This window comes from Falco naumanni, chromosome 6 (genome assembly GCF_017639655.2).
Source record: "Falco naumanni isolate bFalNau1 chromosome 6, bFalNau1.pat, whole genome shotgun sequence".
Taxonomy (NCBI): Eukaryota; Metazoa; Chordata; class Aves; order Falconiformes; family Falconidae; genus Falco; species Falco naumanni.
In genome coordinates, this window is record NC_054059.1 from 16,054,779 (window position 1) to 16,068,826 (window position 14,048).

The 14,048-nt window shown below is 34.7% G+C and overlaps 1 protein-coding gene across 6 annotated transcripts in view; it reads right to left on the bottom strand.

Annotated features, from left to right (window-relative positions):
* PHF3 (PHD finger protein 3) overlaps nt 1-14,048 on the bottom strand; it is a 53,547-nt gene that overhangs the window by 10,944 nt on the left and 28,555 nt on the right. For 5 of the 6 annotated variants that reach the window (XM_040598779.1, XM_040598783.1, XM_040598781.1 and 2 more), the window contains 5 exons: nt 7,272-7,593; nt 6,086-6,263; nt 3,477-3,627; nt 3,199-3,355; nt 2,050-2,166 (listed from right to left, as the gene is read on the bottom strand). In XM_040598779.1, the coding sequence (XP_040454713.1) occupies nt 2,050-2,166; nt 3,199-3,355; nt 3,477-3,627; nt 6,086-6,263; nt 7,272-7,593 (925 nt within the window). Of the gene's footprint in view, nt 1-2,049; nt 2,167-3,198; nt 3,356-3,476; nt 3,628-6,085; nt 6,264-7,271; nt 7,594-7,706; nt 11,262-14,048 lie in introns of those variants that run through there. The other variant, XM_040598784.1, reaches the window with a different exon arrangement.

Consider the following 14,048-nt stretch of genomic DNA (forward strand, 5'->3'; position numbering starts at 1 on the left):
ACACACAAGCAGCCAGTCTAACTTCCCCTACAGTACAGCAAGTACTTATCAGGCATGTATTTAAACAAGTTTAAAAAGAGCAGAGCCTCAACACTAAATTTAAGACAGGCACTTCTGATTTTCCAAGAACTAAAGAAGAAAAATGCATCAACTCTGTTCCCGCAATAATAAGGACAATGTAGGACATAAATACATATAGATTTGTATCTTTTTCAAGAGCTTGTTTTTTTAGTACATAAAACTAACACTCTACCTCCCAAAAAAATGTAAATGTATTCTTAAAGCAATGGATATGCTAATTCTGATCAGCACTGCGGCTTTGCTCTGTTGCAAAAGGCAAAACATAAACCATTCTCTAAAGTTGCTTCTTAAACACACTTCAACTTCTTAACCCAAAAGAGTTTGCGTTGGCTGTCCCAAATACTTGACACCGTGTTTCGTAAGGAAACAAGGATTCTATGACTGCTGTATCTGTCTGCCAAATACTTAACAGTTACTTTTGAACACACTGGGGAAACGAGAGTTACTAAGTAGCAGTCTCAAAGGCTTGCTTAAATAGGAAAATGAAAAATACAGTCAAGTGATACATTGCTATTTATTTTATATGTCGCATTCAATTTCAAATTCTAGAAATTTAGGACCCTTCAGTAATTCTTGAGCAGCGTGGGCTTTTGTTTTGAAGCTGTTCCTCACAGCAGTGGAAATTGTTTTGTATGGCCTGTTTTCAGTATTTTATTGATGTTTACAAAAATAAATGTAATAAGGATGTACTACAAAAGATGGGCTTTGGATAGCTACAGAATAAATAAGCCTTCTAGGCCCTCAAAACAACTCTGAGGTAACAGAATAATTCAACAACTATTTTTGCATAAGTACTAGCAAAAAGTTGTCATGATTCATAAACAGGTCTAGTCACAACATGCAAAGAAAAGGAAAAAAAAAACCCAGGAATAATTACTGTTGCAATGCAAACAGCAGTCTCTACAACAGAATCCCACTGCACTGAATCAGTTATCACTGAACATTATTCCGTTCTGAGCACAGAGAATTCAAGAGAATGAATTTCCATCTATGCTATGTTACACTATCTACTCATTAGTTTTTTTATTGGAAGTCATCTGATATATTCCTAGTATCATAAAACCCAAATATAAAATGTGTATCAGTTAACACTTCCCAAATTTTGTGCCTTTCAGTTCTATGAAGTGGAATATAATTACCAAAGATCCTGCCAATGTAAATCCAGATTTTGCAAACTAGGAAACTCAATGCTGTAAACCAGTCATTTCTAAGCAGCTACAGTTAACTATCATTGGACTGACTGCCCAATAAACAGGGTAATATCTATAAAAAAAAAGACATTTTCTATAAAAATAATATAGCTGCTCATATTCCTGCTTCTCCCTCTAAACTGTCAACACAGCTATAAATATAATGTGACTTTCTGTTTCAAGAAAAGTAATGCTCAAACTAACCTAATAAATTTCCTACACTTCGTTGGGGTTTTGGTTTGTTTTTTTGGTTTGGATTGGGGTTTGGGTTTTTTTCTTTTTCCCCTTAGACTGCTTTTCAGACTGGCGCATCAGTTTTTCACCTTCAGGTTTACTTCTTGGTGGGTAAATTGTCATGCTCCATCAGTATGTAAGTTATAAATAACACCAATTCAGTTTGGTTTGTCCAAGGAGATCTCTCTTCCTTTTTAAAAAACTGTTGTCTATAAAGCTCCAGCTAGAGATTTAAAATCTTGTTGGAAGTAAGGACAAACAAGCCTTCAGTCTTGAGACAGAAGAATAAAAAATCAAGCAGCAACAAAGTTGCACAGCAAAGGAAAATGCATTGTTTCCCCCCGTTCAGGAATTTACTATACTACTTTCACTTCTGTCCTAACAACTCCTTTGGGTTTTGAATGCTAAATAAATTATAGAGATCCTCCTGATTAGTCCAAGTTGCTTTGTGCCACATGCATTCTATTCTTTCTACACACACTTAACCTGCAAACAGAAACTAAATATCATTAGGCACTAAACAATATAAGTTCACAAATCTCACATGTCTATTTTCTCTCTGTCTCCAAGCAGCCAGTTCCTTGGAAGCCAGTTCTTCCGGGCTCATTTTTATTAGATGGTCTGGAGTAACCTCTCCTTTCAGCACTTTCTTAAATAATATCTAGAAGAAAGAAAGGTTAACTATTGCTATCAAGACAACAAAAGCTTGCAGCAGGAAATAAAGCAGAGAAGCAACATACAACATACTCTGTGCAGCTATATGGATCATATGAGCTTGTAATTATCTCCCACTGCAAGAAGCGGTACTAGGTTTTATAACATAAAAAGCTTAATTCCAGAGCTCCATTTATTCTACATAACAAAATGTAACTACATACGCCCTTAATGATCAGATGTATAATTAACTGTTGTTCCAAAGGAGAAAGTGAATTTATGTCTGCTGCAGCAGTAATCACTGGTTGTTTGGTTTTTAAAAAAAAATAAAATATCCCCTGTACTACAGAGCAGAAAAACTAGTATTAGAGGATGTCTATGCTTCTTGACTGAATTCCTAGGGTTAAAAAAAGCCCACGTAACTTAGCAGTATGAGCAAAGAGAAGGCAGTGACAGAAGTTCATCTGTTCATGTAATTTACCGTTGGCTAATTGTAATAGTAAAATACTACAGACAAAGCAACTTGATCAGAATAACCGATAAAAGGACAAAAGATAGAAGCTGAGGAGGTATGATGTTGAATAATGCGCTCAAAGAAAGCAGAAAATAGTGTGAAGATCAAGCTTGAGAAATGTGGTATGAAAAGGCAGAGTGAGACAAGCTACTGGACAGAAACAAGAATGAGTCGAGTAAGCAACAAAAAGTTATAGGGGGACACAGGGACACCCAAGCAGATCAGTGGTAAAAACAAACTAAATGTTAAACTAGGCAAGCTATACCCACTACACTTTGAAACTTCACTATAAAAAGTAGACTGGGAGCAAGGAGTTATAGAATTAATGATGGGAGCAAGCAAAAAGAGAATACAGTGTGCAAGAGGACAAACAACATCAAAGAGACGAGGAAACCTACCCAAACCCCCCAAAAAAACCAAACACGATAAATTGTGAAAAGATTAATAATGTATCTACATAGAAGACTGTTCCTTTGATCTACAGCAAATTAAGGATTCCTGTAAAGCACAACAGACAATACATACATTATTTTTAGGATCTTTCAGATTGAACATTAAACTTCTGTATTTGTTCTTGTACTTTGAGTCAGTGTCCCGAAAAAAAGAAAACAGCTCTCTTTCAATCCTTGTGGCAACTTTTGCTGCTCTCTCCTCAGGAATCTTTAAACTTGAGTCTGTCAATCTGCAAGATAACACAAGAGCAAAAATTACCAAATGCTTCCAAATATTTTTTTTTCTCCGCCTCCTGAAACAAAATAATTACAAACACAAATTAATAATTTAATTTAAAAATATATCTTTACCTTTTCATCAGAATGTCCTTAAGAGATTGTTTGACACTTTGTCTTATCTGATCAGCAGAAGGTTTGGAAGCTGGCACAGCTGGCAGGTGTGCTGCACTAATGGATCCTTTCTCATTTTTCTTTTTCTTAATTTCTTGTTTCTCATGAACACCTATCAACACACACAGAGTTAAAAATTGTAAGCTACTCAAGCTACTGCTATAAACTTTTACTGGTGCCTGATGTCATGAAGTTTTATTCTTAAACTGCCAAGAACTGACCTTCAAGAAGGAATGGATTCACAGGGTCGCTGCATTTTCAGTTTTGGGTTTTTTTTCTTTATTTGGTCTGAATTTTATATTATATAGATTAATTCAGAAAAAACTTCCTTAGTACAAACAGGGCTTTTGCCCTTTGACTTAAGGTATTTTCTTCAACATCGAACCAAGATGACCAGTGCCTGCTGTTAGCTGATCTTGGTGTAGGATTTTTTACTATGAATTTTTGTAATAATTAATTTTGATTAATTTTCGATGAATTAACTGAGAAATATACTAGGAAGCATGTACTACAAGCATATTAAACTTAGCATTTTTCTAACTGTTGGCAATCAAAATTATTTCTCAGCTTCCAATTCAGACAACAGACACCCTTAAACAAGGCTATTGTAAGATTTGTGTCATAAATAATACAATTAATGGAAACTTCTGATCAAATTAAAATCATTTAAGCAAAAAATCCAAATTCCTTCAAACTCATTTCCAGTGTCAAATGAAAGCTCATTTGTCTCAGCACGTGAACAGATCACCAATTTAGAGAACTATCCTTCTATTTATGAAAGCAATGGGAAATAAACAATATTAATTCATTAACTTTTGACTGAAAAAAGAAACAAATTTAAGACTGATAGAGAACTAATGGGTGTTTCACGGTAATAAGAACGATGTCTTTATTACTTTCACCAATAGAATGCAACTTAAAATGCCTTAATACCAGAAACAAAACTGATTACGTTTTCAAGTATCTATAAATTTCTTTTCCATTGGGCAGACTGTGTGGCTGGATCATCATCCTTCTCAGTGTGACTATGATCCCTATCAAAATTGCTGATTTCCCCTTCTTCATCAGCAAGGTGCTAAAGACCCAAGAGAGCGGTTTGCCATTCTGCGCTGTGATATGAAGCATTCATACACTAGGATTGTTAGGTAAAGCAGCTCTAATAATGCTTCCATTTGCTACATACACATTTTGCTCAACTCCTCCCCAGAAGGATGAAGAACTGGACTAAAACCTTTCAAAAAACGTAGCCTGAGAAGGTCACAGGCAAGGGAAAACCTCCACGTGCCAGTAACATTTTGGCAAAGTTTCAACCATCTGAAAACACAGTCCTGTAACAGGGGAGTCACAGGCGAGATCAGCAATAAACAATGTCACTATGAGCATAACTCAAAACAGTTAACAGATAAAGACAAATGTGCTACTTAATAATTTGATGTTTATTGTTCTAAATGAGACTGCCAAGCCTCCAGTTTAAAAATTATTTTTAGATTAACTGCTACTCTGAAATCATCACTGTAAAAATCTTTTTTGTGTCTCTTAGCTCAATTAATATATTTTAAAATGATTCAATTACTTCATGGATGCCAAAGACTCATTTCACCCCATGCCATTAGCAAGGATGTCAATTATTTTGTGACTCACAATTCCAAAGCTGAACAACAAGGCATTTGAAGTCCAAAAGATACCATTCAGTATAAAATACTTACATTTAGATTTACATTTAACCCTGACATTTTCAATTGTTTTCTTCCACCAACAAGTTTCTAGAATGCATCAGCATTGGCAAAAGACCAGAAGAGCAGACATATTTGGTTTTTTAAGGCAAGAATTCAAAGCTGCAGTTTAGGAGTTAAAGATACAGCTCTCACACAAAATCTCACTATCTTTACTGCTGAGGTTTCAGTACCAAATGACAACAATTTTGTATTACTATGATTCTAGAACAATAATGCTTCCAGAAAGGGAGCTGCAGAGCAGACAGAGGTTGCTGGGAGGGGAAATATATCCTGTCAAACTTCTGCATAAAAATCAGTTGAAAATCTGATGGCTCAACATGCAATGTAATGTTCCCCTTTGAAATAAGTTAATACAATTATTTGTCAATTTGTGCAAAAGACATCTGTAAGTCAAAGTGTCCAGGGACATGGTTTAGTGGCAGACTAGAACAGTTAACACTTGGACTTGATGATCTTGAAGGTCTTTTCCAACTCAAATCATTCTATGATTCTATAATTTATATAGCAATGAAAACACTTCTATGTACATTAAGTATTTCATAGTATTTTATGGACGATTATTTCAAAGTTTTCTGCAATGTGAAATAAAGTTTAATACAGAGATACTGTTGTATACTTTTCCCCCATTCTTGATCATCCTCTACTATTCAAATCGGAAACAATAACACTTCTACACAGGAAATACTTAACCGCTAAATAAAATGTTAAAAAATGAGAAATAAAAATCATAAATATCATCAGAATGTAGTTTAAAAATCTGATACTATAAAGTATGATACTTCAACTGTACATATATGTGAACTGCAGTGTGGAGCACCTCAAAAACCTCACTACCTGATTTTGTAGACTTTTCAACCACACTAGGGGATTCTTTACTGATTTTTTCATTTTTATCTTCAGGGGACCGCCGAGGAATTACAGCAGTTTGTGATCCTTTTCGAGTGGGAACATGTTGCCCTTTCTTAGTATCCGAGTCTCTGGACTCTGACAAGTTCTTCCCATCACCAGATTCCTGAAATAAACATCTACAGGTTAACATGCAACTGAATACTACAATGGACCACTATGTAATTACCACACATTTTTTCCATTTTTTTTCAAGTATACTGTATAATGTATAATGAATTCCCTGGATGTGTGCACCATTATACAGTATTTTCTAAAAAGTTACTAACAATATCCCAAATCACTGCCAAGTACTGCTTAACAATCTCTTTGAAGTATCAGCAGAAAACGTATTACAGGCAATTTCCAGTTAAGCTCTATTTTGAAAACAACTATGTTTTCAGTTATTTTAAAAGGTCAGGGTTACCAACAATCATCCCTTAACCAGTTTTAGCTAAGCATCCACAGGAAGTCACTTGCGTTTAGGAAGCACATGTAAACTAAAATTAAACAGAGTAGCTTACATGTCAGAATTATGCTACTACTATTCAGAAATAAGACAAAAAATATTACTGGTTAAGTTATGATGAACATGATGCTATATACTAAAAGACTATAAAGAATTGTAATAAAAATATCTCACTGCTCTTGTAAATTACCCTTTAGTTAGTAAACTGAGATACAAAGAGAGTAGAAAGGCCCCAATTAAAATGTTAGGCATCTTCTTCTATGTACAATCTTAAGTTAAAACAATCAAAACTAAAATATTGTTCTCATATTGTTTTACAGATATTTAAAAGATCTGTGGTTTATATCACACAGCAAATTGGCAGATGTCCTGTAAAAGCGTTTAGAAATCTGGAAGAAAAATGCAAGTTCTTCACCATTTCTATATACATCTATATGTATAGGTGTATATACACACACGCATAACCCTGCTCAATGTAAGAGGAGTTTAGCAATATCATCTCAAAAGAGTCAAATGTTAGAAAATGAATGCTGGAAATAATGGAGAAGTTTTAAATTGGATTCACAAAAATGTCTGAAACGTGGTATTTTAAATGGCAGGGAGTTCAGAGGAAACTCCTCCTACGCCCAGTAACTAACACAACTTTAAGCATGACGCAAGACTCACCCGTCTGAAGATTTTGACTTTATGCTTCCCAGTGTCCTCTATTTGCTTTGTTTTTTCAGTTGTTACATTTAGATTACAAGTAGGTGCTTGCTTCAGCATCCCCTGTTTTTCACACTCAATTGCTTTTTCTTCTCTATGGATTTCAAGATGAGTATCTGGTACACTTTGATCAAAACACTCCATTTTTTTGTCTTCTTCAGCACAGCATTTCACACACACATATTCTTTGTCTTCTTCACCCATCTGCTGAGCTTGAGAAAGACTCAGTCCAACACAATCACCATGAAACCAATCATCACATCTACCACAGCCCACCATAAACCTGAAAACAAAACAGTCACAAGTCAGTGTACAGGCTACGAAAGAAGATGCAGCAACTTCAGCAGAATGTACCTTACTTGTACTGAGTTGTGCATCTCAACAAGTTGCTCTTACCTGGTAGTGATTTTCTTTGTAGCTTTACATCCATCTCCAGCCTTACGACATGGTATGCTCTTCCTGAGAAATACTTTTTTAGGCATTTTTTGCCTTTTGCAGTAGTCCAAGAAACTATCATAACCTCATTATGTTTTTGCAACCTGTCCCCAAATCCTACCACAGGACTTTTTCAGACTACCATTAAAAAAAGAATTGGTAGGAATGTAAAAAAAACCCAACACAACAAGAAAAAAAAAAAACAACCAGTAACATCAAAACTCTCAAAACCAGTAAACTTGTTTGAAAAGATTTGAAAATTTTCTTGCAAGATCATATTATACCCATTTTCCTTCAAATATGATCATCATCCCTAGAGCAGAAATGTATCAACTGGCATGTTCCACAGCAGTAAGAGATGTTTAAGAGTTCTGACAAATTTAGGCAGAGAAATATCAAGCTATTCTAAAGTATGTTATATATTATGTATTAAATATATTTTATATCACATTCCTTAGTCCATTATTACCAAATTATTTCCAGAGTGTTGTTTTTTATTCTCTTTACTGGTGAATATGGGGTGCAAATCTAGCTTGCAGGGACTGGTTTGTTTGTTTTAAATCAGGGACATGCCACTTTTGTGTTGCTCAGCTATTTTAGTCAGAGCCAATATTATTTAAAGAATGTTTCAAACACCAAAATGAGTATCATTTAAAGGACACCCTTCATCTGAGTCACTTCAACTACTTCATTAATTTAAAAGTAACTCAAGGTTGAGATATTATTTTCAAAGTATTGTAAAGATCACTTGGTCTAAAATAAAACCATAATTTATGACTACTTTGTGGAAGCGTTTTGAAAACTTCGTTAGGTATCACTACGACCTAACTGCACTGATAGGTACAACTTCCAGTGGAACTATTTGGGAAGGATGTTGAATTTCAGTTACTCAGGTTAAACACCTCAATGAATCTACTTCAGGTGACTTACATGGTGGTAGTTATTTTCTACAAACCTTTCCTGTAACAATGAACCTGGCATCACTACTTAAGATCCGCTTTCAAATGATGTAGGAAGACCTCCTGCATCATCCACTTACATTCTCTTTCCCCTTTTACATCCCTTGCATTTTGTTTTATACTTACATGAACTGTATTAAATATACGTACTATTATATATATTGTCTGGATGAAGAAAATTCAGGAAGAATGCAAGTGTATTATGGAAAGTATGAGTTCTTTGTGAATACAGAAAAATAATTTCCTGAATTATTAGTTTTTAAATTCCACAGAAGACAGACCTGATTTTCAAAGTAATTAATGAAATGCTGGTTGTTTCAGCAATATATCCAACAAGCTAAATATACTGACCTGCAAACCCTGGTTTTTTAACCTAATATTCTAGAAATCTCTTTTGTAAACAATTCTAAGGAAAAATATTCCTTATGCATGTTCCTATTCAGGGTAGGATCTGCTATCTGCTGACTTACCTACATTGCAAAACCACATAAATAGTACAAAATGTGCTTATAGGAACTCTCAATTGTCCAGAACTGTAAATGAACACTCCATATGTCTTGATTGGAGGTATTGTATTCAAGAACTACTGGTACCTCAAGAGACAGAAATTACTATTTATCAGCAGACCTTTGAAAAAGAAGAAAATATTGTGGCTTTATGTTCTGCCCTTTCTTATCCCAAAAAATCAGGATTAAATTCTGCTGAAGTAAACAGTCTTCAGATGCAAAGTCCGAAAGTTTTAAAGCTCCAGCAGTTTGAAGAAAAGGTAATTTCTAGCTTCACTTGCCTATGATGCTGTTTGCTAGATTTGAAGAAACCACTTTTTATTCTAGTTTGTGAAGAAAACTATTTTCTCATTTTTCATTTTATTTTTTTCTGAGCAGCCAGTACATTTACTATATTACTTGGCACTAGCAAACAGTATCTGTCCATCTGTTTATAGTTTCAATTAGGAAGGCAAATGTTCCTTCCTGTTTTGTCAGTATCACAATCTTTTCAGATCCATGTTCCAGCAAAGTGAAGATACAAGAAAGGTAGTATCAAGGGACAACTGCTTCTGATGGCCCTACCAGGGTAATACCACAGCATTCATAAACACAACAGGGTAACACGAGAGAAGCAATGAGACTTCAACACAAAGATGATTGCTCCTTTCTGAGAAATTAGAGCTCCAAACACGTGATGACAAGGAACACAGCGTGAGTGCCTATTTCACAACTGCAAGGATCCACAAGGGGATGCCTTACGTATCATAATTGCAAGAAAATATTAGGAAAACTTTGGGAACACTTGAAACTGGTTACAAAAATTCCAAACTAAAGATATTCTGCAGAGCTGAAATAAGATCAAAGCGTACAGTGAAAGCATACATTGCTTAAAGGACATTTTGGTGTACTAATGAATGAATGCCTTTTAGTTGAAAACAGAAGGAAACCAAGAATATACCATATCGAAGCAACAACTGCAACTACTTCATTTTTTATTGAATATATATGAATTTTTGTTCCCAGTCTGTAAATTCAGGCATTGGAGACTGATTTGTTAAATGAGCAAGGCAGACTGCGACATTTAGCACTCAAAATAGAATTCTGATAAATATTTAGAAAATGGACTAAATTTGCAGAAAAGGAGAGATTAACTCCCAAGACTAAAACACACAAGATGCTGCACATGTTCAACTTTAAATTGACAGCACGTAGAATTTTTCAACTTAGTTCACCCACAGTGTGGGCAACAGAGATGGTGTGTAAGTAAAGCACCAGGATAGGCATCCAGTCTTACATATTTATTTTCAGGTCTATTTAAAAAATAATAATTAAAAAAAAAAAAGGTAAAACCCCCTAAAACCAGTTCTGTTCAGAAAAGATCATTCTTCACTAAGAATATACACCAAGACAGACAGATATCATTCACGCCATCTTAAGCAAACTACCGAAGATGGAATAACCATCCGGCTTCATTCCAGTCTTCAAAATAAGCTTTCAATTACACTATAAATACACACAGTAAAGCTTCAGAAGTCAGCTCTCAAACTAAGACTACAAAGAGAATCTGGAAACATCCATGAAGCCTGTACTACAAAAGAGAAGGTAGTGTTTACAACTGTCCTGCTTAAAACTACTTATACAAAATGGTAATAAAAATACTGGTGCTGCCTGCCTAAAAAAAAAAAAATAATCACTATTTCTACTAGTATTTTCACACTAGTCAACTGCAATGCTGCAACTTCTGAGGCTGGAAGAGAATATACTGATTTTGATACCAATAACGTAAATAATCCTTTTACGTACAGCCACTTATACATCTTTATCTGCTTCCCTCATCTGCACACATAATACAATTACGATTTGTAACAGCGATTATAATCAGTTAACGGGCAATGCTCAAAGGCTAAGAAGGGGAGCCAAGGGAAACTGAAGCCTGGTTTGAAGGATCAAGGATGTCCTCTTGCACAGCTGTCAGAGTTGTGACTGAAGAGGTTCTGATAACTTGGACTATTAAAACACCAAAGTTTCTCAATGTAGATTGCTTCAAGTTTGAAGTGCAGGAGTTTTACCCATGTTGTAAGGCTGGATTGGAAGATGTAAAGCTGAAAAAGAAAGAAAAATATGTTTTAAAATATTTCATGCCACATTAAATAACAGATTTGTTTTCACTGGACTTTAATATAAAACCAAAATTTTCTTTTAAGAAAATCCTAAGAAGAGCTGATAGGTAACAGCAGACAATACTACAGTTCACTGGGACCTTTGCATAGAGTATGTTATTGTTTCATTCCTTTAAAGATTCCTTTTGGTAGTCCACACATTGGCATGAAAAGATGCACCTTAAAATCAGAAATTAATAGATGATACATAAAAAGAGAGAGATAATAATTAATGCAAACCTTCCACAATCTCTCTCAGGATTGGGAGATTTGCTTTGGTGTGTTACCTGTAGTAAACTATATTCATCTGTTAGATGAAAAACTCAGGGCTGGACTATTTATTTTCAAATATACAGACCATGTTTTAAAATTAATTTAAATACATTCAACATATGCAACAAAAGCAATTTTCCAGAGAAATCCATTACTGTGAAGTAAGATTTTATAAGTAAAATAGGCAGAAACCATCTTATTCATAAAACAATTTACACTTATTTTACTTACAAGTACAGTTTTAAAAAGACAAAAAATTAGGAGCTGTCAGAGTAGTTCAGCATGGGCCAATAATCAGCATTTTAAGTTTTACTAGTAATGTAAGGTGCCTTGCCACAGAAAATTAGCTACTTCAGAAATAACTGCCTCTCTCTCATCTTCTGCATTTCTGATATGTAGCATAGGGAAAACATTGCAACAAGATTCAAACCTTAACAAACAAAAAAAGCAAAACTTAAACCTATTCAAAATGACACGATAACCCTGAACTCACATAAGAGGAATGAACCCAGTGCTGAGGCACATTTTAAGGAGTTAAGTGTTTAAAGCATGTCCTGTATCAGCATTTCCCCACCTTTAACAGCACTGTTTACCGATCTTCTATAAACTCCTGTAAATTTCTATTAACTGTGTCTCAGCTGTATTGATGCTACAGTCCAGTCAATGTTAAAGCAGAGACACTGCATGGAGTCAGCTGATTTTCCTTCACCTAATAAAGATGTTACTAGTAGAGAAGATACGCGCAGTAGCTTTAGCAGAGCCTGTGTTCCACATCAGTGAAGTAGTATGGGCTTGATTAAAAGCTCAAGCGAAACAAGTGTTTGTCAAGAAAAAAATCTGCACTACCTTGTCAGAGCACATACACATCAGCAGTTTCTCACTTGGTTTTTGTACACAGGTGACATGATTTTTCAGGTTTTGATCTTCTACAAGTAAGAACAACCCATCATCAAAGAAACACTACCAAATCTCTTTACACAGAATTTGCAGCATGGGAAAAAAATACCGCAAACTTATTACTTAAGTATTAAATTTCAATAACCCATATTTTATGTAATATAAGGGTCTTTTTTCCCTAAAAGCGTAATTTCCTTTGTTTTTCCATGTTACATGAACCTCTTGAAAAAGGAAACAAACAGGGAGACAAGCAACCCTATGCTCTTTGAACTAAAGGTGAACGCATGAAACATGCCCAACAACAAAACACAAAAACCAAAATCACTGACCTTCCCCAAACCCTGGAAAAACTGGGTACAATACATCTCCTAATACTAATCACATATCCATAAAAAAAGAAAAAAAAAATCATTAAGGGAAGGGTCACTACCAGTGGATTCTACCCACATGTTGCATCTTGCAGTATCAGGATATTTTCTATAGACTCCATATATATACGCATCCTTTATAAAACTATGCATTTTAGACAACCCATGCTATCCATTTGTCTAATTTCTTAATGGTACTGGTGCTAATAATAACCCCCCAATACTGCAGCATAGTAATACAGTCCATATAAAAATCTACTAATAGAATGATACAGCTGTAAACATAAACCACAGTAGAGTCCTTCCATTCATTAATTATACATTATGAAGCTATTTTGTTTATACTGTCATTCAGTTTTTCTACAGCTGTGAGTGGACATATAGCTTTTTCTGCTGTAAGGCTTTTCACAGTGGAAGAAAGAAGTAACAGAGGCAGAAAACTTAAAAGCTTCATCCGCAACTATAAATTGAAGACATCTTGCATAATCTGCAGTTTAACATACTCATACTATACAATGTAAGGCATCATGATTATTCTAATTACTGTTTCTTGTGAAGAATGTTGTCACAAAAATGATTCATTTGATGTATATGCATCCACCCTTAAAAAATATGCACATGTAACTTAAGAGTGTTTATAAATTTGGAGCCTTCATCTCCTTCCTCATTCTCTTTTGTTTTGGCCATGCAAATTAAATTATCACCTGGTTCCAAAATAGTTTACTAAAATATGAGCACTATTTTCGAAAAAACAAATGTCCTAGTAATCATCTTTACTACAGGAAAACAGAGTTCATGTTCTTTTCTAACTTCAACCATCATTCAAATTATTTTTCTGTATTACAGTGGTGCAGAAACCTTTTAGTGACTATGTGTACGCAAGAGATCAGGAATACTACATCTTTGGTAAATCAACTCCTGCACTTTCCAATTAATTGCTTTTTACAATATTATTATCTTTTCCTCTATATTAAAGAAGAGTTGAAATGTGGAGAGGAAGATGACCTTAAGTAAAGCTCTGGTCCTGCATCACTTAGCTTTTCTGTGAGTTCTGAGAAGGCCAGTTTGTGTCTGACCACACAAATTGCATGACCACATCCCAAGCAACAACAACAAAAAACAAACATAGCAAAACTAAAACAAAACAACACAAGAGAAC